Here is a 27,703-nt window from a genome sequence, read left to right as displayed (position 1 = left end):
ACCGGCCGGGAGACAGGAGACTGGACACGGTCGGGGGGGGGGGACCTGTGTGGATGGAAACCCTCCAGCTCCCGCCCAAGACCTGCCCTGCGCCCACCTTCTCCCACCCACCACCTCCTCCCCTCACCAGCCCTGCCCAGCCCCGCATCACCCCCCGAGTGTCAGCGGCCGGTGTGAGCCCCCACCTGCTCCTGCCGGCCACCTGAACCCACTGGACACTGCTCAGTGCTCGTGTTTATTTATAAACTGGATCCTAAAAACGTTTCTAACAAATAGTTCAAACAAGGTGTGTCCCGACGCACTCCGTCCGCTGTATGGCCTGTTTCCTGGGCAGTGGAGAGACCACGTGGAGGATTCCGGGAGGCTCAGCCACAAGGACCCTGGCGCCCGCCTGGGCTCTTCCCGCGGCTCCTGCTAGACCGCAGGGCTGCTGCCCCTGGGACACGCGCAGGCCGGCCACCGTGGGTCACCAGAGCCCGCACACAGGGTCAGCCGCTCAGGCTTTCATCACCGCCATGAAGGAGGCCTGCGGATGGAGGGCATGAGGGCTGGGAGGCGCTGCCCCGGCTGGCGGGAGACGACCAGCCTCCTCACCTACTGCGGGGCTGCCACCACCCTGAGAATCTCTGCCTGGGGCTCCCGGGGGGGACGAGGGCCCCTCCTGTCCGAGGGCCCAGCCTAGCCTGTGGGGTGGCTGCTGGGAGGGTCTGGGAGGCAGCTAAGACCCCAGGGCACTGGGAGAGCCCTCCCCTCTGCACCCAACACGCACCTCCTGGAGGGGCTGCCCCAGCATCTCCTGGCTGTGAATGGAGCGCCTGCAGGAGAGGATGCCACTGTTACCCTGGGCCTCCCCGCACCCTGGGGGCATGGGGTGGGGGGCAGTGAGCTCCAGGCCCCTCACCCTGGGCCTCCCCACAATCTGGGGCATGGGGCGTGGGGGGCAGTGAGCTCCAGACCCCTCACCCTGGGCCTCACTGCACACCAGTGCATGGGGTGGGGGGCAGTAAGCTCCAGGCCCCTCACCCCTGGGCCTCCCGTACCCCGGTGGGTGTGGGGGACAGTGAGTTCTAGGGCTCTCACCTGAGGCCTCCCCGCACCCCGGGGGCATGGGGTGGGGGGCAGTGAGCTCCAGGCCCCTCACCCTGGGCCTCCCGTACCCTGGTGGGTGTGGGGGACAGTGAGGACCAGGCCCCTCACCCTGGGCCTCCCCACACCCCAGGGAGTAGAGGGCAGTGAGCTCCAGGCCCATCGGCTCTCCTCCCACAGGCCTCGTGCTCTGCAGGACAGGTGCGAGTCGGGGTGTGTGGGTCGCTGGGAAAGAACCAGGGGTGGGGGTGCTGGGGACACGCCCCACACCTGCACACAGCCGCGTGCACAGGAGCCCACCTGTCGATTCTGGTCTCCACGGTCACCGTAAAGGCGCCCTCTGTGTCTGGCAGGTAGGTGGAGGGCACGATGCGATAGGCACCGGCGGGCAGGTGGCAGAGCCGGCTCACCTCCTGGGCGTAGCAGTGTGGCACGCAGCTCAGCAGAGGCTCCTGCAGCAGCAGGGAGGATGCGTCCTGGCCCCCATCATCTGCTGGAACCTGGGGGAGGCCGGGGCTCAGATAGCAGGCCCGCTTGTGGGTGACCGGACTGGCTGCGGCCGCCAGAACCGCAAAGGCCTGTCCCCTTCCTGCAGCCTTGACCCGGCTTCCTTCCCGGCAGGACCGCCCTGGCTGGGGACAGCCGGCAGTCGGCCCGGCCCTTGTCACACGCCAGGCTGCTCACTGGGCCCCACCGCCCATGTGGCCCCGTGCCCAGTGACCTGAAGAAGCGCTGCCGTGCTGGCTGCCCCAGGCGGGCATCTCACTGTCCGTGCCCTGGCCCTTCTCTCGAAGTCCCTGGGGACCTGCCCCGGGTGGCCTGGGTGGAGCATGGCCAGTGTGGTGCCCACAGCTGTCGGGAGCCCAAGAGCACAGGAGCTTCTTGAGGAGAGCCGCCCCCAAGGCCCCACGACAGCACGGCTCTGGGCCGCCTTCTGCCCATACCCTCCTCGGGGCGCCGGCCCCTGCCCAGCCCCATCCTCAAGCAGGGCCCCCAGAAGGGGTGGGGAGTTTGCGACCTCTGGCACTTCACCTCCCCCCCAATACTCCAACTGCAGGTCTGCAAAGGACGTCCTGCCTGTATTTCAGGGCAGACTGAGGCCGGGAAGGCACTCTGGGTGGTGCTGTGACTCCCGGGCCATCTCGCGTCCGCCTGCCACCCGACCCTGGGTGGCCCCAGGACCCAGGGCCAGTCTGCCCTCTGTGGGGCCCCGGCTCCCGGCCACGCAGGGCTGGGGAAATGGCACTCTCTCCCAAGAGCCTCCCTCTTCTCCTGCTGGGGACTCAGCCCACCTTGAGCTCCTGGGCTCTGAGCGCCTCGGGGCCGCGCTCTACGCTTCCTTTCTGACCCAGAAGCGCTCATGGGCAGGTAGAGCATCCGTCTGTCCTGTCTGGGGCGGTGTGGGCCGCCCCTCCCTCCCTGCTTGTCCCCACGAGCCGAGGCCCCCGCTGGTCCAGGCACTAGGTGGGTGGGGGCCGGGGCCTCATGTGGCCTTCGGGAGGCTCCCGCTCAACCCTGTGCCCAGCGCACCCTGTGGGGGCTCCTGGCTGCAGGCACAGTTCTGGGGGCAGCTCACGACTCAGGGGGGCTTCCCTGGTGGCTCAGCTGGTAAAGAATCCGCCTGCAATGCAGGAAACCTGGGTTCAATCCCAGGGTTGGAAACACCCCCTGGAGAAGGGAAAGGCTACCCCCTCCAGTATTCTGACCATGAGAATCCAGCTCGCAGAGTCGGACACAACAGAGCCCCCTTTCACACCGCACACAGGACCCAGCGTCCAGCTGCTCTGAGCCCAGGTGTGGACAAGCCTGCCTGGCTGCCGGTGCCCCCGCGCCCCCGGCCCCGCGCGCCGCCTGCCTGGAAGACGTGGAAGCCGATGGGGAGGCACTGGTGGTCGCGGCAGTGCTGGCGCAGGGAGATGCGCACGCAGCGCGGGCCCGCGCCCGCCGGCACTGACAGCGGGAAGCGGGGGTTGCTGGCGTAGGAGGCGAAGTTGCGGCTGCCCCCCGCGGTCTGGCCGGCTCTCCAGGAGCCCCGCAGCCGCACAGTCTCCCACTCGCCCGCCGGCGGCGCCTCCCGGCGGCCGGGGCTTGGGGCGGCCGGCTGGACGGCGCTGCGGGGACGAGCAAGAGGGGCTGGTGAGCGAGGCGCGAGCAAAGGCCCGGCCCGCCCCGCCCCGGCCCGCCCCGCCCCGCCCCCCGGCCCGGCCCGCCCCGCCCCCCGGCCCGGCCCGCCCCGCCCCCCGGCCCGGCCCGCCCCGCCCCCCGGCCCGGCCCGCCCCGCCCCCCGGCCCGGCCCGCCCCGCCCCCCGGCCCCCGGCCCGGCCCGCCCCGCCCCCCGGCCCGCCCCGCCCCGCCCCGCCCCCCGGCCCGGCCCGCCCCGCCCCTCACCTGAGGGCGACTCTCCCGGTGGAGAAGACGCGGAGCAGGAACCGCCCTGGCGCGTCCTTCAGGAAGGTGCTGGGCACGGCCAGGTAGAAGCCCGGGCCGAGCTCACAGTGCAGGTGCACCTCGCGGTCGTAGGCATGGCACGCGGTGCCCGCCACGGGGGGCGCCGACAGGGCCCTGGGCAGGTTGACCCGCCGCTTCTCCACCTGCAGGAAGGCCCCGGGGCGCCCGTCAGAGCCGGAGGCCCCCCGGGAGTACCCAGGCCTTCGGGTCCCTCCCTGAGAACCTGTAGCTGCGTCCCACGTGAGACACACGTGCCGGTAAAGACCCGTGGCTGACGCCACCTGGGCCTGCCAGGCTTGCCAGCAACGCGGTGACCCACGAACCGGGACCTCCCATCCGTATTGGAGAGAGGGGGCTCAGGGAGCGGACAGGAGCTCCCAGGGGCACGTGGGCAGCAGCAGAGCCGGGCGCTGGCCGGGACCGCCCCTGGAGCCCTCCCAGCAGCTCTGCTCACAGGAGGGGCCCCCCCAGCCAGGCTGCTTCCCTGCTGTTTGCCTTTGGCCAGAAGACACAGCCAGGCCCGGGGAGGGAGGCACATCCTGTGGACTCAGATCTGATGGGGTGGGGGTGGAAAGGGGACTTCGGGGGCTCCGGGGGCTCAGGCCTCCACGTCCCACAGGGCAGGGTGCCAGGTGGGGCTACCTTCCAGAGATGCAGGCCCACGGCCTGGTAGTCTCTGCCCGGGCGGCCAGCTGTGCGCACCCGGGGCCTCTGCAGGACGCCCAGGTACACCTCGCTGGGCTCGCAGACCCGCAGCCAGAACTTGGGGTTGCTGGGGAAGCCGCTGTTGTTCCGGCAGCCTCCTGCAGACTGGCCCTTGACCCAGGCCCCGGGCAACTCCTGAGTGTGGCACAGCACCTTTCCTGGGCGGGAATACACTGCTCAGACACAGGGATGGGGTCCCCCTCACGCCCCCAGCCCCACTTTGACGTCAGGACCCCTGCACCATGAGGACCTCCCACCCGATCACCTGTCCCCTCCGGGACAGCGGGGATGGGGCCATTGCTCCGCCCTCGAGAGAAGCCGGGGGGCAAGAGAGGAGTCGGAGGGCCCGCCCCCCTTCAGAGGGCGGGCGGTCTGCCCGGGCCTCCCTCACCTGAGTGCAGGCTCTGCAGGTGGCCAGCCTCCGTGCTGGGGAAGCCGATGGTGACCTCGTCAAACTCCCGCAGAAACTCGTCCTCCTCCACCCAGAACTCCCCGTCCTGCAGCTGCGACAGCAGCTCGGCCTGGGCCGCCGGCTCCACCTGGCTCCACCCTTCGCCGCTGCAAGGAACCCCCTTCAGCGGAGCGGAAGCCCGGGAGCAAGCGCCCACCTGCAGCCCAGGGGCCATCCTCCGTCCGTGGGTGCCCTCAGGACAGGCCCCGCCCCTCAGCGTCACTGGGGTCCCAGGGTCCAGCAGGAAGCCAGCCTCCCAAGGCCGTCCAGGGCCCTGCACAGAGCAGGCAGCCCACAAGCAGGTGCCAAGGGGGCCTTGCTGGAGGCCAAGCAGGCACTGTCCTGACCCTGGTCTAAGCTACAGGCACTGGGCACGCACCATCGAGACGGCTCTGGGCCACGGCGGCCCCGCCCCACCCCACGGCCCACCGCGGGCAGAGGGAGGCCCAGAGCGCCCGCTTGCACTCACCCCTCCCTCCAGGGCCCCTGCCAGCACCGCCGGCCCCAGGGGTTCTGAATGCGCAGCAGCAGGACACTCCGGCCAGCCCGATCCTGGAGCTCGTGCAGATCCGACACGATGAAAGCATGAAACTCGCCCAGCTCCCGGGTCTCTGGGGGAGGAACAGCCGCAAAGTCCACACTGAGCGGACACACAGCCCACCCAGCTGCACTGCACGGGCGCTGTATCCTGACCACGGTGGGCAAGTCAGCTGGGGTGTGACCTGATCCAGCGTGGGGCCACTGGGAGCGCCTGGCCTCGGATTTGGGCTCAGCTGCCACCAGTCCTGCTAACCATTGCCTTCTCTGGGCCTTGGTCCTCGCCCAGATGACACTTTGGACAAAAGTCCGTTACAAAAATAATCTTAAATATGAAAGCAATTGTGCACAAAGATGCTCACTGCAATGTCATCTCTAACAGCGTGAGACTGGAAAGACCGTAACTATCGGACACTAAGGGACGGATTCAGAAAAACACGGCAGATACAGGGATTAAGTAGAATCCTGACAAAGTCCACACGGCACACAGAGTGATATGTAACACAGGACACGAGTGTCTCACGAAGAAAACAGCTGAGAAAGGGCACCAAGTCAGGGTGGTCAAGCTTGGGTGACTTTTTCTTTCAACAGACTTGTTTCGTGAGCACATGTATCACTAACATGGAAACCTGAGCACTGGTTTTGCCCGGTCACCAGCTGTGCCAGAGATGGTGCCACCACTCTGCGTGCCTGGGACCCCAGTGCAGACGCCCTCTCGCCCTGGAGGCCAGTGCCGGTCAAGGGAAGGCGAGACACTGCCCTCCGGAGAAGGCTGGTCAGGAGGGAAGGGCACACCTGGGACCCCAGCTCTGAGGACAGAAGTCCTCTCTCGACTCAGTCCCAACAGGACCCGAGTACCAAGCTCCGGCAGGAGCCAGCAAGGACTCAGGAGAGCAGGCCCGCGAGGCCGCCACCCGCTCCACACTACCTGTCCTGGGGCCGAGCACCGAGCAGCTCAGCAGACAGCGGTCCTTCAAGCTGAGCAGCTGCCGGCAAGTCCTGCGTCCCGTGCCGCGGGGCCTGTCCTGCTGGCCACCGGATCCAGCCACGTCCTTCAGGTTCCACCTTTCGGCCAGGCCACCAGTGAGGTCCACCAGGGCGTCTGCCACCTGCCCCGCCCACAGCTGTTCATAGGAGCCGTGGACCCTGGGGAGACAGCCAGGTGGCGTGAGGCCCGGCACTGGGCCCCCAGGCCTCCTGCCCCCCTGGCCTGCCTCTGACCCACCTGGATCACCTCTCTTTCCACCCCGCCCTGTCCCCACCACGTCCAGGCACAAGCTCGCCTCCAGGGCACAATGCCCACGCAGGCACCAGCAGAGTGGGCACAGTGGCCGTGGGCACCCACCCCTCCGCCTCTCGTGATCAAGGCCCTGGGCCCGACGGGAGGCTGACGGAGGGGCTCACTCCTGCCGCAAAGGCCCACCTCCCGACCCAGCCTCCTTCAGCACGACCACCAGCGAGTGCGTCCAGAGAGGGCATCCATGGTCTCAGGACCACGACAGACAAGCCTGACGCCTCGGACGCCTCACTCCTTCCCAGCGACCTGCAGAGAGGCCGCCCGTCCCCAGAGAACCAGGTGGACAGAGAGACTTGTCTCGCTTGGGCTTGAGGAGAGAGGACAACATACGCCGTCTCTCTAGAGGCGGTGCTCCCGTGCCTGACTGTGACATGAGGGCAGGGTGAGGGTGCAGCAGCACATGGGCCACGCCTCAGAGCTGCGGTCTCTGGACGGGCCAGCCCACCCTGGAGGCCCTCAGAGCCCACAAGGGCGCCGCGGCCCGGGACCCCCACCCGCCTGCCCGCCCGGCCCATCCACGCCGGCTGGCGTACTTGGCGTAGACCTTCTCCAGCAAGGGGAGCCAGAACACGTCCTCTCTCTGGCACCGGGAGAAGCAGAGTCTCCCTGCAAGACAAGGCAGACGGTCATCCACGGTCACCTCCACCCAGCGTCCAAACTGCCAGACTCGACAGGTGAAGGAGCCCCGGTACGTCTGGTCGAGCCAGCTCGGCTGTCCTGGAGGGAAGACCTAGCGCGCGTGGGGGGAGGCAAAAGGAGACGGTGAGAGAAGGCCCAGGCGGTGCGTCCCGGCCCTGGCCAGAGCGTGACCGCGCCAGACGCTGCCCCCCCCCGGCACGCGCCTCACTGTCCGGCTCGTGCGAACACCACTTGGGGGACAGAAGGTCACAGACCTTCCAGTGAAAGGTGCCAGGGCCGCTGTGAGCGACCGGTGCCTCCCAAAGCTCTAGCCAGCCATCATGAGCTTGTGCCCCCTGGTAGTACGGGCCCTGAGTCCACGGCAAGCGTGACTTCAGAGGCCTGCATGGCGGAGGTGGCAGCTACCCCGGCTGGAGCCTGGGCACTCAGTGCCACCAGCGCCCGGCCCGTGCTCACGGCTGGGGCTGCGACTCTGGCCCAGGGCTGAGACAGGAGGGGGTCTGCACCCAGACAGCCCCATTGCATCCCGGCTCTGCCCTTGTCAGCTGGGACGTGACCATGGTTTCAGCGCCTCGTTTGTAAGAGGGGGTCCAGGCCAACAAGGCCTGTGAGAATGAAAGCTGGCAACTGTGGTGGGCTTGGCCCGGCACCGGGGACATGGGGGCCGCTGGGAAAGGGGTCAACACTGCTGCTTTCACTGGCCACACTCAGCCAGGCCGCGAGCGCTCCTGGGGAAGGAGTCTGAGTAGCCTCCTATTCCTGTGGGGTCCACCTACATCTGAGACAGTTCTAACCACCTTTTGCCAATTGATATTCAAAATCTATAAGAAAAGAGAACCACCACCCCAACTAGCCAGGAAACTTACTCCAAACGAGCACAGGGTCCCTCAACTGTCCCTGTCCTACTTTGGGCTGGCACGTTTGTCTTTTTCTTCCAAATGCCTGCCTGGGACTTCCCTGGTGGTCGGGGGCTAAACCTTCGTGCTCCCAACTCAAGGGGCTTGGATTTAATCCCTGGTCAAGGAACTACATCCTACATGCTGCAACTAAAACCCAGTGCCATCAAATTAAAACACATATGTACACGTGCGTGTGCACACGTGTGTGTCACACACACGCGGCTGGCCCAGGGCTTGGGAGATAGTGGAGCAGGTGCAGCAGAAAGCGCCCTGCCAGCCCCTGCGGGGGAGGGGGCCGCTGGGCCTGAAGGCAGAGCCCCCTCCCCACCCTGCTTCCTTCCTACACGGTCAGACAGGAAGAGAGAGGAGAGGAGGCCGCGGGCGGCAGGCAGACACCTGGTCCAGGAGGCGGCGGCTCTTCTGCAGGGCGGCGCAGGCACACAGGAACCAACAGTCCCCCAGCAGCCCTTGCTTCACCTGCCCTTCCTGCGGGCTACCTGCAAACAGCCGGGGCGTGGCGCAGATTTCCTGAAATAAAGAAAATCGTCCAGAGTGACATCGTGCTCGGGGGCTGGCCGGGAAACCAAGAGCAGAGGCCCCGTGTGACAGGGTCGGGGAGGAGCTCTTCCGGTCATCCACGCCGCCTAAGGGGGCACGGGAAATGGCTGGCCTCTTGTGGCCGGTACCCGTCAGCCCCTCCAGGCTGCACATCAGCCTGTCCAGCTTGGATTCTGGGCTCCCTGTCTCCGCCCACCTTCCTTGATTGGCACCCCCCCCAACTCTGGACAAATCCCACCACCCTCTTTGTGCAACAGTGAAATGTTGGTCTAGAAAACGGTTTCCCTTTAAATTCACAAAGGCAGGTCTCAAGGGGGTCTTCCGTACTGCCCCTCTACAAGGCTCGGCTCTCCACACCCCAGACGAGTTGACCTTCCTCCTGCTCTCCTCACAACACCCAGGTCCCTCTGAGCGGCGGCCGTGCCCAGGGCCCCACCAGAAGCCCCCTGACCTGACCCCTGCTGCTCTCAGTGTCTGAGTCCATACACGCCCCCGACCTACCCCAGCCCTGCAGGCGGGATCCCACCAGCACAGGCCTGGGAGAGGAGGCCCGCTGCCTCTGACACACTGTCCCTGGGCACTGCTTCCATCTCCTCCGAGAGCTGCTTCCGCCACTTCCTTCCTCCCTCCCGTTTCTTACAACACCCTTGCTTCCGAGCAGGCCCACAGCCCCAAAACCGCTCTGCATCAGTATCACCTCCGAGTCGTCACCTCCCACGGGCATCCTCTGTGCTCCTCTTTCCTGACACAGCGGCATCAGAACTGCAGCTCCCCCGTGCCCAACAGCCCCCCTCCCGGAATCCACGACTCCACTGTGCTCTGCCTGTCCTCTCCCCTCACTGCCTGCTGCTTCTCAAGTCTGCTTGTCAAGGCACCTGCGGTTCCTTAAGGCTTGATTCCAAGCTGTCTCTTCTTCTCTGCCCCTACTTTCTCCGAGATGCCCTCCCAAACTCCAGACAGTAAGCCATCTGTTCCATCCCTGTTCCCAGGAGCATCATCTAACCCCGCTCCTCCTGAGCTCCTGGCTCTCACACTCACTTGCCTAACGTCAGCTCCGCTTGAACCTGTGAGAGCAAAACCCAAGCCTCCACTTCCAGCCCACCTCCCGTTTCTGCAGCACATCAGCCAGGACCCCCACCCCCCAGGTGCTCAGGCTAGAAAGCTAGAAGTTCTTGGTCCCCCCTTCATCCTCACTCTCTACTTCCAGTTGGTCACGGAGACCTATGACTCCTGGCTTGGACATCTCCCTTAAATCCGCCCACGCCAGAGCCCCAGCCTGAGGCTGCCGCACTAGTCTGAGCCCCTTCCTCTTTCTGCAGGACCACTGCAACGGCCACCTGCACTCTTGCCCTCTGCACACCCGGCCGAAGAGGGAGCTTCTTAAAACATAACCGAACCGAATCACTCCTCTGCTAAAAACACCCTAATGGTCTCCCACTGCACCTAGAGTCCACTGGCCCTGCTGATCAGGCTTGTGGCCCCTTGGCACCTCCATGGCAAACAGGCCCTCGGTGCTGTCCAAGGAAAGCCAGTTCTGGCTCTCTTCCAGGGAGGGTGCATGCTGAGGTCTCCACAAGGTTGCTCTGGGGACAGCCTTATTCAGGGGATACTCCGTTTCTAAAGCTATCAGCATAGCACACTGGGCCGGAGCATGCCTCTAAATTGCCACCTTGAGATGTTTACACCTGAAAGGGCATGAGGTTCACCACAGGAGCGTGCAGAACAAAACGGCAGTGGCTCTGCAGGCTCAGTCTGGCCCTTCCAGAGGAGCAGGAGAAACAGAACAAGGCCGCTTGTGGACAGAAGAGCCCTACAGACTAGAAACCCTTCACAGGAGACCCAAGTGGGGCTGAGTGCCGTGTGCCGAAGCGCCCAGCTCGCGCGGCCGTGAATCCCCTGCAGAAGGGAGCGCTCTCAGGTGGGGGCTGTGAGCTCGGTCCAGCACACTCGGAGCTGGCTGAGGGGTGGGCTGGGGAGCCCTCTCCTGAGGACAGCGGGAAGCGGGCCTGGAAACGCGGCGCCAGACCCCTGAGAGCCCCGCGCGCCACCCCCCTCCCCGCCCCCGCCCGCCCCACCTGGGGCCGTCTCCAGGTGATCTCCTCCCGGAACTGGGCCAGCGGCGTGGAGAAGCTGGAGAAGAGCGAGGAGTCCGCGGCCGGGAAGGCGGCGTCGCGGAAGAGCTCCTTGGCCGGCGCCCGCATCCTGGGCACCCCGGGCGCCCATCTGCAGCCCGTGACCCGGTGCCGAACGCAGCCGAGCGGGCGCGCGGCCCCGGAGGGAAGGGCGAACCGGCCGCGCGCGGTCCCACTTGCCCGCGCCCCCTCGCCCGGCCGGGCTCGGCCTCCCGACCCCCCAGCCCCGCTGCTCCCACAGCACCCCCCCGGCCCGGGTGCCCCCCCGCCCCGTCGCCCCGGTAACCGTCGTCCCAGCAACCAACCAGGCGCGGCGCTCCTGGTCACGTGGCAGGAAGGCCCCTCCTCCGGGCGCCGGAAGTCGCGTCTCCGAGCCGCGCGGCCGCGTCGGTTGTGCCTCTCCTTCCAGGGCTGGGGGCCGGGGGCCGCTTGGAGGTGTCTCAGCCGAGACTCACGCCTGGGAGTCCGGCGCCGGCGTCTCCTCGAACCTGTGTGGTTTGGCCGGGGCGTGGGGACAGCCTCCTGAGGCTGAAGGGACCGGCGAGGCCGCCTCGGACGACGTCGAGCCTCGGACTACAGGTCCCAGCGTGCCGCGCTGCCTCCCACAATGCACTTCTCCGGGCCCCGCCGCTGGGGTGTCTGGGAGCCAATTGGACGCCTTCGGGAAGGCCGGCTGCAGGCCGTCCGGTGTCCGCTGCCGCTGCGGCTGTGTGCTGGGGTCCGGGGAAGTGTGGCAGCCCCGGGACGGCCGTCCCAGGCCTGAGAGGCCGGCTGCGGTTAGACACCCTGGACCGTGAGTCGGCAGGCTGGAGCGCAGTTCCGGTTCCCAGACGGCCGGCCATCTAGGTGGTCCTGGAGGGCTGGACAGGGACCCGCTGGGCTTGCGGTTGCAGCTCATGGCCGCTCAGCGCTGCGGGTTGGTGAGGACGCCGACTTCAGGATCTGCTCGAGGAAACTGCCGTTCCTCGGGAAGGAGGGCAGGCAGCCACCCTGGCGCTTGTTCTCCGGCTGCCTCTCCAGGCCTGCTTCGCTGCGGCTGGACCCTTCACAGAGGGCCGCGCGGGGGCAGGTGGGGAGGACCCAATCCTCAGACAGCTCTCTGCTACCACCTGAAGCTCAGATTTCGCGTCCTCAGGCCGTCTTTGCTCAGCCCCCGCATACGCAGGGTGGTCAGATCAGATCCCCACAGGCCCTCCCCCTGATGAGACACAGCCTGATCCAAGAACGCCCGCCGACCTTGCTCCAGAGCCTCCAGTGTGAGGCTGTGACAGCTGCGGCTCCTCCCTCTGAGGCCCCCATGGGGCCTGCATGAGGAGCAGCTGCTAGTGGTGATGTGACCTGGGCTACCTCGAACCCACCAGGCCCCAGCCCCTTGGTTTGGGGGCCTAGGGTCCTCATCTCTTCTGAGGTTCTGGAACCTCAGCATCATCTGACATCTACCCCCTGCAAAGCTTACTTCATGACAGTTTATCCTGAAGCACTGACTCTTAATAGATGTTTTATGGCAGGCTGGATGCTGCACCGTAGCTGGAGGGAGTCAGGAATGGCCCAGGAGCTGCCTCATGTGGGTGTCCTAAAGGATTAGGGGACAGATTTGGCTACCCTGGGGTGTTGCGCAACTGGTCTGCTCCAGGTAACACAAGGGTGGTTAGCAGATGAGCTGGGACCAGCCCAAGAACTGGACTCCAAGTAGGGGCCTCTGCTGGGCCTCTTAACCCTGGCTTGCAAGCTCTGGAGAGCAGGCAGCTTCCTGTGGGAACATCGGTGTCCAGGGCTGGGCTTATGCCCAGAGAAGCAGCAGGAGACAGTTGGTTTGGGGCAGGGAGCAGCCCACGACCGTAGGGAAGAGTTTGTGACCAGCACTGAGATGGCTGAAGGCAGCTAGCTCTCCTGTCGGCCTGCCTGGCACAGCTCCTCCTGGGCCACACTTACCCGTGAGCCCTTCAGGGTCCCATTCCCCACCCCCTGGGTGTGAAGATGGTCCACTGGCCAATTAGCAGTACTCTCCTCTCCTTCCTGGGCCCACCCCTGCACCCCTGCCTTGTGCAGAGTAGAGCCTCTGGCTGGTGGGTAGAAGGAGGAGTTGGAAGCAGCCTGGACTGGGGAGATGACCAGTTAACCCCAGTCTCCAGGCCCTGAGATGGGCAGTTACTTAGTCTGACCTCAGTCCTCAATGAGATGCGAACACCAGCTGCATGTTATCCCAGTGTTTGACGGGCACAAATGAGATAGCAGGAGGCCCCGTGGAGCTGAAAGAACTGACCTTGGGCCCCTCAGGTGAGGAAGCTTTGTTGGACTCGCAGCAGAACAACAGTGTTTGGGGAAAACACCTCGAGGCAGGCAGTTCGACGTGCTCTCTGTCGCTGGTGCATCTGCGTTGCAGGGCACTGTCAGGCACGTGCCCCACCAGAGGCAGCCAGGGAATCTGCCCGTGGCCTGGGCCTGTGGGCGGCGGGGCGCCTGTCCCTCTGGGCAGGGCCTTCCGTTTGGGACTCTCCTCCTGAGGGGACGGGACAGGTGAGAGGTCCCCCACCCGAGCAAGGCCTGGGCCCACGGGACCAGCCTCCACCACGTCTACTGCAGCAGGGCCAGGAGTCACCTAAGCAGGATCACCAGAGGCTGTGCCCCGCTGGGTGGCTTTCCAGGCTGCGCTCCAGGCCCCTGTCTGCAACTACAAACCCCGTGGTGCAAGGGCCCGGGCTGGGCTGAGGCTTGTGAGAAACCACCCTGGGCCCGGGCTAGGGGGCTGTTTGGCGGGGGTCATGGCCCTAGGCTGTGGGGAGCAGTCGTGAGCACCAGGGACGTGGACTGCTCCCCTGTGGGGTGGTGGTAGCTGGCGGGGGGAGGGGTTCTGGAAGCTCGGGTCTCTCCCCTGCCTGTCTGGAGGGTTCAGCTGAGCAGCCGTCCCAGGAGGCCCAGAACAAAGGCACCCGTGTCAGCCCCGTGGCCCCGTCAGTTCACAGAAGTGAGGAGGGTCCGCCCCGAGAGCCGGGGGGTCAGGCTCGTTTCACAGCGACGAGACGTGGAGTCTCTGTGGTCCTCACGCACCTCAGCGGTAGGTGTCACTGTCCCGTCTTATGACGAGGAGCCTGGACTTAAATGGGAAGAGGCGGCAGCCCAGGACCCCACAGCTATAGACGGACAGAGCCAGCGTTCTGAGGCCAGGCAGGCCCAGGTCACTCTGCTCACAAGAGGAATGGATGCTTGCAGGGCGGTGTTTTAGATCAACCTTGGGGTTTTTTAACCTTGTTACAAATAATAGATGTTCTTACTGGAATTTCCGCCTGTTGCTCCGCAATGGTAATGTGTCCTTATATTTTATTACTAACACAATACAGATTATTTCTTCTGTTGACTTCCGTCCCCTGGGATGACCGTTTTTCCAAGTGGGATGTTTTCTGCAGTGTGGGCGAGCCGTCACATTCACTTCAGGTCGTGGAGTCTGCCTCGCCGCTTGCTCATGCGTTTTTGAACAAGGGAGGTTTATCCAGGCCTGGCCGGTGGGCGGCTGTCCTCTCAGCACACTGCCCATGCCCCGCAATTGCCCTGCCTTCGCCTTCATCCTTCCAGGGTCTGGTCAGGGATTATTTAGAAAGTGGGAAAAAAAGAAACCTTAACAGCTGGCATCTGATTGCCCTTGGTGAAATGACAGCCTGTGTCAGGGAATACGCCCACCAGGTGGGTTAGGGAGGGTGACCCCGGGTAAGGTGGCCCCAGGTGGCTTGGTCTGGCCATGGGGGGCTGATGGGCGGCTGGGGGGCAATGGCTGAGGAAGGGAGGGTGGCCTCCCGATGCATGGAGGACGGGGATGCCTCCATCAGTTTGAGCGTCTCTGTGGGGGCAGGTCATGACCCAGGTCTGGGGCGAGTCCCACTTCTTTCCCTGCGCACTGTCCCGTCGTGGCTCGTTTGCTGACGCTAAGAGTGCTCTTTTTCTGCTGTTCCAGTCCGTGACCCCTCTTCTTCGTGACCATTCTTCCTAGTTTTTGTTTTTTAAGAATTGTCCCTTTAAAAACTTCCAGATCTTTGAGAGGTTCTTTGGCCCAAGTCCCGGTCATTTCACAAGTGCCTGTTCCTGGTTTATCTCAACGCCCCCGCCTCCATGCGCGTGGCTGAGATGTCAGCACTACGCTTGTAAAGTCCTCCTCTGCTGTTAGCTCGGTTTCCTTGGGGATCAGTTTGGTGAGTGCTGGCCCTGCTGCACGTGGCTTATACGCTCCTGGGCGGGTGCCCGATTGGGTGGGCCTTGTCTTTTACATCTGACATTTCCACTCAAGGCACCTGGCCTGAGGGGACTGGCCAGTGAGATGGGGGAGGGGAGAGAAGGCCTCCCAGGGCAAGGGTGCACCTCCAGGACAAGGCCTGCGGCGGACGCGGTCCCTGGACCCAGGCTCCAGGCCGCGTGGGCTCTCCACACACCGTCCCACTTTCCTGACCCCAGCAGGTCCCGTGCTCATGGCCACCCCCCTGGCTCCACTCTCCCGCCTGACTGCTCCCTTCCCTGCCCCCAGAATTCTGTCTCCCAGCACCGTGCCCCCAGCCCCTATGGCAGTCATTACTGCTGCTGGTGGAAACCCCCCACCTCCACACACCTGGTGGGAGTGGCCGTGTGGGGCCAGTGTGAATGCTGTGGGCCGACGTGGCACGTGGCCCCAGTATGTCCAATTGCCGGCCTGGGCCCCCCACACCCCCTTATCTCTGCCGAGATGCTACTGTCCATCAGCCGGGGGCCCTGGGGAACCGGTGATGGGAAGCCCACCCCCCCCACCTGGCCTGGACACGTGCCACAAGTGAGAAATAAACCTTCGCTGTTTAAAACGCTGGTGTCTTAAGTGTTTTCACGTGTTGCCGAGGCTCAGCCATCAGCCCCAGAAGAGACGAGCGGCTCTGTCAGGACACAGGACACAGGCCTGTGGTGGGGTGGGGGGGGCGTTGGCGGGAGCCCACCACTGGAGGCCATGGTATGCAGCCGCAAAACATCTGGTAAGACTCAACCGTGATGACTCATGGGGCAAATGACGTCCAAAATAACTCGCAGGTCCAGTGCAAGGGGTTGGGAACCCTTGGCAGCACGCGTCGGTCACAGGCTGTGTTTGGCAAGATACCACGTGGAAAAAGATGGGCTGAGAAAAACATCCCTGGGTTTGCAAAGCTGGGAGGAAAAGGAAAAGAGAAAGGCAGGAATGGCCCGGAGGGGAGGTCAGAGCCAGGATGGACTGTGGCGAGGACGCTGCCGAGGTGTTGGGGTCACCCCAGGGAGGCCGTGGGCTTGCCTCTGAGCCTCCCATCGTCAGGTGGGGCCCTGGGGGGCACAACGTGGCCCCTGCCTGCTGAGCTGGGATCGGGACCTCGGGGGACCACAGTGCTTTTGAGGGCTGAACTGCCAAACAAACCAACAGCCTAGGGCTACAGAGTGTGACTGGAGACCCGAGAACAGCCGTGGCAGGGAGGAGGCTAAGGAAGCAGGTCAGCCCCACGGAGGGCTTGGCCAGAAGACAGGAGGGTGGGTGGGCCCTTCCCAGGGCACAGCCGAAGGCTGCGGAGAGCCCAGGACTTGGGGGCCCAGGCCCACAGGCTCCAGCGCTGCTGCAGGCGGAGCTCCCGGGCCCCCGCTTCTTCCCCACAGGGGTTCCCACTCACCACGGCGGGACTGGCCCTCCCACTCCAAGTGTCTGGGCTCGGAGGAGCCACGCCCGGCCACGGTGCCAGAACAGCCCCTGAGAGCTAGGGCCATGCCTGGGTGGGGTCGGGTCAGCTCCCGGGGGTGGGGGGTGTTGCAGGGAGGACAGTCACTGGGGCACTCGCAACCTGGCGGCTGGCCCACCGCCCCGTCCTCCAGCACCTCGGCCCCTTGGGAACGGGGGGCTCTGTGACTGGGTCCCGCCAGTGGGCCAGCTGACAGGTCACTCTGGGGTCCGCGCGTGTGATCCTGGGGGAGACCCTGCCGCGCTGACCGGACCCACAGCAGAGGCGCCACCCCAGGAGCCCAGCCCGGGGGCAGGGCCCCGGACGCTGCCCTGGTGACCGCGGGGCACTGCTCCCGGCACCCACGGCTTGGCCATGCTCTGGGGCCGCCCCTGGGCCAGCGAGGGCCGCAGGCCCTCCGCCCCATCCTCCCAGGCCGCGCTCAGGCCGCCGCTCACCTCTCCTTTTACTCCCGTTTGGGAGGAGGGCCCACAGTGGGGACGCCGACAGGGGGTCCTGGGGGTGGCAGAGGGGCTGGGGAGGTCGGGGGCAGCCGGCGGCTGGTGCTCGGACCCCAGGGGGCCGCAGGGCAGGGTGTGGGGCCTCCTGGTGCAGAGCAGAACAGTCAGGAGGGGCCGGATGCAGGCGAGAGCCCCCGCCTCTGGCTGGAAGCCTGGGTCAGAGGACAGGGCTGTGACCAGCTCCAGACCCCACGCCACGGCTGCTGGGCAGCTGTGCAGGACAAGAGCCAGGACGGACAGGCCGGGAGGCAGTCTGCAGAGTGGAGGTTTAATGGGACAATCGTGGTGACCCCGAGCGGAGGTCCCCCCGGGGGCCCAGCTCAAACCCCGGGGCTCCCCGGGCCTCTTCCAGCAGGGTGGGCCTAGAAAGAGCACCAGTGCCGCCCGCCTTCCTGCGCGTTATTGCTGCACTGGCCCCGGGGCCTGGGGCCCTGAGTTCCCTGAGGAGCTAAGGCTTTCCGGGGCCCCCCTCCCCAGGGACATCCACCGTCTCTGCGGCGCCCCGTCCCCCACGGGGAGGGCGTGGGCATGTCTGCGTCCTCGTCCCTCGGGCAGGGACTGAGGGAGGCTGCCGGCCTGGGGGCGGGGGGGCGGGGGTCCAGGGCTCCAAGGAGGCAGGCGTGCGGGGTGGGCGTGGCAGCCCAGGCCCTCCTGGCAGGCAGAAGGCACAGTGTGGCGGTTGCCGTTGACCCAGGGCAGTGCCTGGCAGTCAGTGTTGAGACAGGAGGGCCCGCAGTGCAAGAGCGCTTGGGGTGTGGGGGGGCAGGTCCACAGGCCTCGGTCGGCCCTGGAGGGGCCCCGGCAGAGCCCCTTCAGCCAGGCCTGGGGCCCAGAAGGCACAATCGTGGTGTCTGGGAGGCGAGCGCTAGGCAGACACGTTGACGTCCCTGAGAGAGATGGCGCTGCCCGGGGCCTCGTCCCCGAGCAGCAGGCCCGGCTCCGAGTCCGCCACGGCCCCGCCTGGCTCTGCGCCGGGGCCCAGGCCCTGTGACAGGATCTGCTGGATGGTCCTCCGCAGGTTGGGGTGCAGCCGGCCCTGCGTCTGGTAGAAGACCTCCAGAGCGAAGGACTTGAGGGCGCCGGTGCACAGGTCCTCGTACAGTGGGATGGTGTACATGCGCGACATCTGTGGGCAGCCGCGAGTCATGGGGCGCCCTCCCCTCCCCCGGCCCCCATGCCCTCCCCTCCCCTCCCCAGGGGGCTTGGGCTGCAGGGGCCCTGCTAGGGCGCAGGCCTGGGGATCCAGTGACCCTCAGGCCTTAAGGAGCTCAGATGGCCCCGGTGTGCACGCCCTGCGGCAAGACCCCAGGACTCTGCTCCCAGCTTGACCACTGGCCTTGGGCACAGCCTCCCTGAGGTCTGCTGGGGTCTGGGCCCCACCCCATTCTCTGGGCCACCCAGCCTGAGTGGCCGGGTCAGCGGAGGGCAGGGGTCGCCAGCCTGAGTGGCCGGTGGGGCTGAAGGCAGGCTCGTGTGGCCACACCTGGCTCTCCAGGAAGCGCCGGACCCTGTGGAGGTCGGGGTAGTAGTCGTTGCGGACCACGATCTGCAGCCAGCGGATGCGGATCTCGGCGTTCATGGAGTCCAGCAGGGACGAGTAACACTTGGACAGGCTCATCACCACCTCTGTCGGGGCCACGGCAGGTCAGGGCCAGCGACCACCCCACCTCCTCCCACCCCGGCGGCTGTGGGACTCACCCTGGGGCAGTGGGGACCCATCCAGCAGCCGGTCCAGGAAGAGCGCCGTCTGGAAGGTCCTCCACTTGGAAATGTCGATGGCGCTGGCGGAGGCGGCCGCCTGGTCCAGGGGCTCGGCAGTCCACAGCTGGAAAAGGGCTTCCACGGGCCGCGTCAGGCTGGATCCCTGAGACAGGTCTGGCTCGGCCAGCGGGGGGCCCGTGGCATTCAGCCAGCGCTCGAACTCCAGCCCTGCAGGACAGACGCCCTCCTGGGTTCCCGAGAAGGCCTCCCCGGGAGACTGCAGACCCCGAGGGTGTGCCTGGAGACCTTGCCAGGGTCTGGGAGCCCCAAGGGCGGGGGTGGCCTGGGGAGGCGGGAGCCGGCTGCAGACCCTGCAGGCCACGGTGGCTTCCGGGAAGGGGGCACAGAGTGCTGGAGCCAGTGGCCAGGGAGCCCCTATCTGCCCACGCCTCCTGGGCAGAAACAGGGAGACGCTGCGTGTGCACAGCGGGAGGCGCGGGTGGGAGCACCGCCCTGGGAGAAGGCTGTTCCTGCTTTGGAGCCCTGGAGCCTGGGCATCTGTGGGGGCAAGTCGTGCCATCCCTGCCCCCCAGACCCTTAGGGCGCTTCCCAAACCTTCCCCAACACAGGGTCCCCGGCCCACAGTTCACTGCGCTACCACAAACGCTGAACCCCCCTTGAGACGGCAGACCCTTCTCTGCTTTGGCCTAAGCCCTTGGCTGAGGTGCACCCTCGAGAACAAGCTGGCTGCCTTCAGCCTGCTCTGAGGCAAACTGCCCTCTGCTCCTGGATCCTGCCCCAGGCCCGCTGTGCAGTTTCCAAGGCTCTTTCTGGAACTGCCTACTCAGCTCTGCATGTATGGGGTGCTCAATCGCTCCCCATTGACTGTAGCCCACCAGGCTCCTCTGTCCATGGAATTCTCCAGGCAAGAACACTGGAGTGGGATGCAGGGCCCTCCTCCAGGGGACCCTCTCGACCCAGAGTCTCCTGTGTCTTCCACGTTGCAGGCAGTCTTTACCCACTGAACCACCTAGACTAATTGCCACCTCCTCTAGGAAGCCCCCCGGGCCCCTCCGGGCTGGGAATCACACTCTTCTCTCTCTTCCTTCCACGTGGTCCAGCCCGAGTTCCACACCAACGAGTGACGGTGGCTGCCGGCCAGACAGAGCCCCCAGGCCCCGTTACACCCCTGCACCTAACAGGCCGAGGGTGGGCCCGTGTGGACACATGGCCAGTGGGGGGGGCCTCACCTGCCCGGCAGTCCACGCTCTGCTCCTTCAGCTCTGGAAAGAAGGTCAGGAAGGAATCCAGCAGGTCCTGGGCCACCACGCTGGTGAATTTGTACTTCTCCACGTAGGCCTGTGGGCGGCGCGGACTCAGCACTGTCCCCCTGCCCCCCAGGGCCGGGCACACACCACGAGAAAGGGCCTGGCACCCAGGGGTCTGAGCAGGGGTAGGCAGGGCCAGGGCGGGCACAGGGGCACCCACGGCTGCTGCAGGGACCTGCCAGGCAGCCGAGGCTGGGAGGTGGGAGAGCCAGGAGCCTGGCGAGAGCCCCGCTCATGGGCCCCATCGCTCCACCCCCACCCCGACCCCCAGGAGCGGGCTGCTCACTCGGAGGAAGTCGTCAAAGCGCTGGGGGTCCCCACAGAGCTGGGACAGGTAGTACACGAAGCAGTAGCCCTTCTCGTAGGTGAACAGGTTCATCAGGTGGCTGGGGTTCACACCTGCGAGGGGAACCGTGGCTCCGGGAGGCGCCCTGAGCCGCCCAGGGCCCCGGGGCTGGGGGCGGGATGGCGGTGGGGCTCTGCACAGCAGGGGGCACCGAGGGCCCTGCTGCTCACGTCCAGACACCCCGAGAGTGTGTGTGGGGGGCGTCCTGCCCTGCTAGGGGGCCCTTGGTGGAGACTTCGGGTCCACACATTGGGGAGATGGGTGCTCAGCGCCCGTGAGAGGTGGCACAGGCTGTGGAGGGAAGCTCCCCTGGCCCGGCCTCTGCAGAGAAGCCTTGTGGGGACGAAGACCCCGACTGGGCTGGGCGGGGGGCCTGACGTCTGCAGGTGACGAGTGCAGGGCTGGGCAGCAGCAGGTACCTGGCTCCAGCTTGACCTGCAGCTTGCTGACTGGGCTGTCTTCTCCAAGAAGCTTCATCTGCCTGTGCAGGGCGTCCAGGCGGAAGGCTGTCTCCAGACAGGTGAAGGCCGCACCTGGACAGGTGGGAGAGAGGCCGCTGCCCTGGCTGCTCCCTGCCCTGGGCCCCACCGAGCTGCCCCCGCGGGAAACACACACACAGAGCGGGGACCACAGCCTGGGACCAGCCCCAGGGTACCAGCTGCCGCGAGGGTACCATGCGTCCCGCCAAGCCCGGCGCACCGTGAGTCTCGGTGGTGATGCGCCGCTGGGCGTAGGTGGCCAGGCCCTCGCTCAGCCACATCTCCTCCCATGTGGCGTTGGTGACGGCGTTCCCAAACCAGCTGTGGGCCACCTCGTGGATGACGTCGATGACTAGGAACTCGTCGCTCTCCAGGATGGAGGAGATGATGAAGGTGAGGCAGGGGTTCTCCATGGCCACGATGGGGAAGGACGGGGGCAGGAAGACGATGTCATACCTGCGGGGGGCCGGGGGTGGGGGCTGCGGGTGAGCCTTGCCTCCTGCCGCTTCTTGGCGGGCTGGGGGGGGTGCACGTGCCTGCTGACCCCTTTCGCGGCCGGCCAGGCTCGCAGACGTACCTGCCCCACAGGTAGGGCCCGTAGAGCCGCTCGGCCGCGCTCAGCCACTGCTCCACCGCGCCCGACAGCTTGCTGGTGGCCGTGGGCAGGAGACACGGCTCGGCCCACACGCGGCTCCTGTCATGGGGGAGACGGTGGGCGGGGCCAGCCGAGCTCCAGCCCGCGCCCCCTGCCTGCCCCCGGGCCTTCCCTCCAGTTCTGGGCATTGCCCAGCGCAGGCCAGCCAGCCGCCCACCCCGCCTGCCCTTCACTCCGCGGGCCCTTTGCACCGCGGGCCCTACGTTCCGCGGGCGGGCCCATCCACGCGCCGTCTCGGAGCGCAGCGGGTGTGTCTGCAGAGGCCCTGTCCAGAAGGACCGGCACAGGGCACCGGGGTGCGAGCAGCCGGGGGAGGATGGTCCCTGGGCAGTGACAGTTAGGCAGGGGCAGGGCTGGCCCCACTGTGCGGGGCCACACAGGGCGGCCATGCAGGCAGGCAGCACGCCGGGCCCCGGCAGCATCTCCTGAGCCTGGACCCCGGGCAGCAAGCAAGAGGTGGGCCTACCTGGGCCCGATGTCTGCGGGCTGGAGGTCCCCGGCCACGAGGGCCACGAGGTAGGCGGGCACGGGGTGCTCCATGTGGAAGCGGTAGACGCCCTCCTCCTCCACGTAGGTGCTCTGTGTGGCGCTCATCAGGACCTGCACCCCCGACGGGGCCTGCGTCCCAGGAGGCCCCGCCCATCAGGACAGTGTGTCTCCCACGGGGAGCCCCACGCCCCCGTCAGGACAACCCCGTGTCCCCGGTGGGGACCCCACAGCCCAGTGGGCAAGACTCGTGTCCCTGTGAGAAAGCCCAGCACCTGGGTCAGGCAGCCACACTGCTAGGGATCCTCCCGTCCCTGTCAGGGACCCCCCACGCTGTTCCGGGAGCCCCCAGCTCCTGGCCCGCACACCTCTTGTCCCAGTCGGGAGTGGAGGTAGGGCTGGGGGGCTGCCAGAAGCTCTGGGACCCGGCCGCTCTGCCTGCCCCATCCCTGAGTCGGCATCCCGGGGCTCAGGCCAGGTCTAGGACCCCGACGCGGGCAGGGTGCGCGCCTTCTCGGATGGCCGTCTGGGCGGCAGCTGGGGGCAGGGCGTGCTGCTGGGCGCTGACCTTGACCACAGCCGAGTAGGTGCACTTGACCGCGGGCGTGTCAAAGCACGGAAAGAAGGAGCGGTTGCAGACGGAGTGGCCCTGGGTGAACACGAAGGGCTTGGCGCTGCCGTACGTCAGCTCTGGGTCCAGCCACCAGATCTGCAGCGGGTGGTGGGTAAGGGGTCAGCTCCGGCTGGGGTGCCCTCCCTGGCACAGCGGGCCGAGCCCTCCTGGAGACCAGAGCCACAGGCCGACGGCCCCACCCCGCCAGGGAGCTGTCCCTCAGGTACTCCAGCCTACCACTGCCCCCAGCCTGCCCAGGCCAGCTCAGCACTTCCCTTCTTAACACCAAGCATCCTGATGTCTCCAGGAAGGGCGGCTGGAGGCCGGGGGCCTCCCCAACCCAACTGCAGCCACTTGGTGGGGTCCCAAATCTCCCCCATATCCCCTCTGCTGGGACAATGTGGTCACTGAGGCCAACTGGACGGGTCTTCAAGTGCACACAGGTCCCCTCAGGGCCGTGATGGAGGGGCCCCAGGCCCCTGCAAGTGACAGGCCCGAGGACGGCAGCCACAGCTGCTTGCCACTCGGGACCCCAGACCCAGGACCATCGCTGGGGGCTGTCCGTGCCGAGACCCCAGGGGTGGGGGACCCCAGACCAAGGACTGCCGCTGGAGGCTATATGTGCCGAGATCCCACCCCTGGGTCCCCAGATCCTAGCGGATGTCCAGGCCTGCAGGGCTGCCTAGCCAGTTCCTGCACACCAGCCAGGCCACTGTCAGCCTTCATGGACTTCTACAAAACTTCTTTTTGGCTTCTATGTCTCTGTTCTCTGCCCAAGCAGAGCCTACAGCAGTATCTTCCTTTTCTGCTGACCCCTAGGGCTGCCCCAGATGTTCGGAAGGCCTGTCTGGGGAGACTGTTCAAAAATGCAAACTCCTGGGTCTGACCACAGAGAGCTAGGACTTAGGAACCTGCATTTCACACCCCGCCCCCCCCCCCGGCACCCCCAGGTCCTGGGATAAGTCGTCCCCAGATCATGCTGGGGACAGGCCCCCGTGATCAGGCTGCTGGGGACAGGGTCAGGCCAGCAGGGTAGCCGGCTGTGGGCCCTGGTCCCACCACTCTCCAACCACTCTGCTGGTCTTAGGTGGACCAGACACATGGGCTCCAAGGTCAGGGAGAACCATAGCCTCTGTTTTCACGGCTGTGGTGGGAGCCATGCCCGCCAGCTGTCAGAGCCCCAGAAGGCCCCTGGCAGGAAGCAAGGGCCAGGCGGGCAGGGCAGGGGCCTGGTGGGCAGGACAAAGGCCAGGCAGGCAGACAGCAGGGGCCAGGCAGGCAGGGCAGGGGCCAGGCTGGCAGGGCAGGAGCCAGGCGGGCAGGGCAGGGGCCAGGCGGGCAGACAGCAGGGGCCTGGTGGGCAGGGCAAGGGCCAGGCAGGCAGGGCAGAAGCCAGACTGGCAGGGCAAGGGCCAGGCTGGCAGACAGCAGAGGCCAGGCGGGCAGGGCAGGGGCCAGGCCGACAGGCAGCAGGGGCCAGGCGGGCAGGGCAGGGGCCAGGCCAACAGGCAGCAGGGGCCAGGCTGGCACATTTGCAGAAGCTCAGAAAGGGGTGAGGTGGCAGCTGGGGGCTCCTGGGAGTCGTGCAGGAAGCCCGCAGGTGTGTGTCTGGCCTAGGCTCATCCTGATTTCTCCTTGATGGCTTCTGGCCTGATGCCTTTCCGCCACCCTGTCTATTCACATGCCACAGCAGTGACGGATGGAACCTCCTGGGGCCTCCCAGAGCTACTTGAATGTTGTGTGTTAAGGGGTTACTGTCACAAACGTGCAGCCCATACAGGGACCCAGGAACCCCCATGCTCCATCCTGAAAGTGGCCCTGCGGTGGAAGGGTGCTGTCTGGGCTGCCCAGCCTTCCTGTTGAGCCCCTGGGCGGCGGGCGCTCCATGTCCAAAGCCCCGCAAGAGCCTGTGCGTGTCTGCGCTGAGGACACGGGGCCAACCTGTGGGAGCACCCACCAGTCCCCTGCGCCCTGAAGCATTACACTCGATCCAGGCCCCTCGGTCTCCCACTCCGGCAAGTCTGTCCCTCTTGCCACCCCCAGGGAACAGTCCTCCGAAGCCCAGGTCACACGGAAGCCCTTGGTCGCAGTGTCAGGCTCGGGCAGATGCGTGGTTTGGCGTGTGCTCACCAGAAGCTGCCCCTGTCTCCAGGCAGGGACCCGTCCCTGCACAGCTGAAGGGAGAGGCTTCCCTGGTGGCACACAGGCCCCTCCCCGGGACCAGAACCCGGGGGCTCACTCGGTCCAGGGCTCCTAAGGGCTCCCCTGGCACCAGCTGGGAAGCCCCGCCGGCGCCTGGACAGGATTCCGGGGCCGGCTCGCGGAGAGCCGGGCTGGGCCCCCTCTGCAGGTGTCGCGGGCGCAGCGACCCCAAGAACGCCCCCCAGCCCGGCAGCACGGGGAGAGGCCGCCCGGAAGCAGGACTCACGGCGGGGGCGTCGGTCGAGGTGTAGCGCAGGATGACCTGGAAGGGCTGGTGCTCCTGCAGCTCAGGGGGCAGCGTGACGGTGAGCGAGGAGCCATAGTCGGTGAACGGGTCCACCCTGAAGGCCAGCGGGCAGCAGGCGGGCTCCGCGCCGGGCGCCTCGCAGAAGGCGGGCAGCGGCGGCGGCGGTGCGGGTCCCGGCCCGGGGGCGGCGAAGGCGAAGGCGCAGGGCGGCTCGGCGGCGGCGGCGGCGGCGGCGGCGGCGGCGGGGGCGCGGCGGAAGGCGGCCGAGTGCAGGCGCAGGGCCGGGTGCGCGTCGAGCACGAGCGCGCGGGGCGCGGGCCGCCGCGCGCACAGCTCGAGCACCAGGCAGCCGGCCAGCTCGCGCGCCTCGGGCCGCAGCTCCAGGCCCAGCTGCAGGTGGCGGAGGCGGAAGAGCTGCGCGCTGGAGGCCGAGGCCACGTCCAGGGCGGGCGGCGGCTCGGGCGGCGGGCGGGCGGGCGCGGCCTCGGCGCCGGGTGCCTTGCGGCAGCAGCACTGCGCCGCCATGGCCGCCGCGCTAGGTGAAATCCATGGGCGGCGGCCGCCCGGGCCGCGGGAGCGGGCGAGGGGCGCCGGGCGCCGGGCGGCGGGGCGCGGGCACGACAGGAAGTCGCGCCGGGAGCCGCCCGGCCCGGCCCCGCGCCGTGCGCCGCCCCGCTCCGGCTCCGCTCGGCCGCCGCCGCCGGGGGCGCTGTGCGCGGGGAGACCGGGCCACGGGGGACGCGGGGCCGGCGCGCGGTGCGCGGGGGGCCGGGGCGCCCGCGGCTCAGGGAGTGGGGAGACCGAGGAGCCGAGGGGCTGGAAGCGCGGCTGGGGGCCGTGAGCCCGGGCGCTGTGCGCGGGCCCGGGGGCGCTGTGCGCTGGGCTGCGACCGTGAACCAGGTGCGATGCACGGGGCCGGAGCAGCCGCTGCGTGCCGGTAGCCCCGGCACTGGGCTGGAGGAAGGGGAAGGCGCGGGGACCCGGGCGCGCTGGAGGTTCCTCGGTCACCCACTGCTGGGACACCTGTGTTAGGGAAGTGTTACTCGTCCGTTCCAGAGCCTCAGGCCTGGAGAAAAATGCAATGATTCCCATCACCCTGGCCCGCTCTCCTGTGAGACCAGTGGTCTGTGTTATGTGCCATGTGGGGCATGCTGGTGGCTCTGGAACCTTGAGACTGTACCCTTAGATGTGTGAGGCTTCTTAGATTGAAATTAAATAGAATTAGAAGTTCAGGTCCTCAGTTGCACTAGCCCTATTTCAGGGTCTCCATGTGTGTTTGGGGGGTCGTGTCAGGAAGGTGGGGCTTCCTTGGTGGCTCAGTGGTAAAGAATCTGCCCCCCAATATAGGAGATGCAGGTTGGATCCCTGGGTTGGAAAGATCCCCGGAAGAATGAAATGACAACCTACTCCAGGGTTCTAGTCCTGGAGAATCCTATGGACAGAGGAGCCAGGTGGACTACAGTCTGTGGGGTTGCAGAGTCAGACATGACTGAGCAAGCGTGCACGCATCAGGCTGGTAGCACCATACTGGACAGAGCAGGTATTTCATCATCACAGAAAGTCCTGCTGAGCTCTGCTCCCTTCAGGGCTGTCTGGGCCCTGGAGGATGACTGTTGAGGAGGTGAGAGCTGGGCAGTCACGAGACCTGGCCAGCCTGTCATTCCACTCTCGCCCAGGCCTGCCCATAGACTTGGGCCCGAGGTGTGTGGCTGGAGACCAGCGAGGATGCCCAAGGACCAGCATGGGTGGGTCTCAAAGCCACGAACCAGAGGGGCCGCCAAGGCGATCTGTCGTCATGGGAGAGTTCAGGTCCTCAGGGAGCCAGGCCGTTTGGGCCTGGAGCCCCACCCACTTCACTCCCTGCTCCGTGCCTGCGGCACAGCTGGGGCCTGCCTCGTGCTGCACTCGCCCTCGATGGCATCCCTGAGGGGTGTTTAATCCTTCTGGACTCAGTATCTCCACCTGTCATTCGTGTGATCCTGCCTGCCCCCCCCGCCCCGCAGGGGGCTGGGGGGCAGGCAGGGTGGGACTGCCGAGCTGAGAACCCATGTTCATGGAGTCAGCACCCACACCGAGGCATCTCTTCAACTTGCCCCGTGTGTCATTTTAGCCTCGGGGACACAAACTCACCAGCCACTTAAAAGGAAGGGGTTCAGCCCTGCAGCCGAGACTCAAGACGGGGAAGAACTGGGTCTGATCAGTCCTCACTGCCTTCAGGGGCCCAGCGCCTGCCCGGAGGCCGAGGGCAGAGTTTCAGATGGCACTCCCAGCGTGACCAGCCTTTCGGAGCCATCCTTTCCCCTCTCCTGGCCAGTGGGGCTGGGGCTGGAAGACCATCAGGGACTGCGTGTGGGCACCCACACCGGCCTGCCCTAAGCACCTGCAGGCAGGTCTGCCAGCCCCCGGCACAGGATAAGTTAACCTCAGGGGGCTTCTTACCCTCCTGGTGCCCTGGACTTCGGGAGCAGGGGTTAAGTCTCGTCCCTTTGCTCCTGGAGGGCCCTGGGCACCTCCCAGTGGCTTGGCCTGCACACAGGACGGGTGGGCAGGTGCAGGCGTGTAGGTCCGGAGGAGCTGTTAGCACCCCTCCCAGGGCTGTGCCTTCCACCCCACATTTTTACAAGGAACCAACACAAGTCCGTCTGAAGGAGCAAGCAGATGTGTCTTGCAGCACTAGAGGCAGTCCACC

The 27,703-nt window shown here is 66.5% G+C and overlaps 2 protein-coding genes across 4 annotated transcripts; both read right to left on the bottom strand.

Moving 5' to 3' along the window:
• Nucleotides 1-229: 229 nt before the first annotated feature.
• Nucleotides 230-10,922, bottom strand: CAPN10 (calpain 10). Of its 3 annotated transcripts, none has more exons than XM_052636846.1 (12): nt 10,696-10,922; nt 8,459-8,590; nt 7,058-7,254; nt 6,156-6,373; nt 5,160-5,301; nt 4,631-4,797; nt 4,177-4,397; nt 3,475-3,677; nt 2,942-3,197; nt 1,387-1,586; nt 770-815; nt 230-526 (listed from the first exon to the last, which is right to left on the bottom strand). In XM_052636846.1, the coding sequence occupies exons 1-12, from the start codon at nt 10,819-10,821 to the stop codon at nt 497-499; spliced, it is 1,938 nt and encodes a 645-aa protein (XP_052492806.1). In that variant the 5' UTR covers nt 10,822-10,922; the 3' UTR covers nt 230-496. The 3 variants fall into 3 exon arrangements, with proteins under 3 accessions (XP_052492806.1, XP_052492807.1, XP_052492808.1); XM_052636847.1 differs by having other exon boundaries at nt 1,497-1,586; XM_052636848.1 differs by lacking the exon at nt 8,459-8,590 and having other exon boundaries at nt 7,058-7,130.
• Nucleotides 10,923-17,204: 6,282 nt separating this feature from the next.
• RNPEPL1 (arginyl aminopeptidase like 1) lies at nt 17,205-25,539 on the bottom strand. Its single transcript, XM_052636585.1, has 11 exons — nt 24,994-25,539; nt 22,521-22,661; nt 21,933-22,084; nt 21,389-21,505; nt 21,032-21,267; nt 20,752-20,865; nt 20,273-20,385; nt 19,909-20,017; nt 18,656-18,886; nt 18,441-18,583; nt 17,205-18,083 (listed from the first exon to the last, which is right to left on the bottom strand). Exons 1-11 carry the CDS (start codon nt 25,537-25,539, stop codon nt 17,823-17,825), a joined length of 2,163 nt encoding a protein of 720 aa, XP_052492545.1. The 3' UTR covers nt 17,205-17,822.
• Nucleotides 25,540-27,703: the final 2,164 nt, after the last annotated feature.

This window comes from Budorcas taxicolor, chromosome 3 (genome assembly GCF_023091745.1).
Source record: "Budorcas taxicolor isolate Tak-1 chromosome 3, Takin1.1, whole genome shotgun sequence".
Classification (NCBI taxonomy): domain Eukaryota; kingdom Metazoa; phylum Chordata; class Mammalia; order Artiodactyla; family Bovidae; genus Budorcas; species Budorcas taxicolor.
Note: the sequence above shows the minus strand (reverse complement) of the source record. Positions and strands in the feature narration are given on the sequence as shown.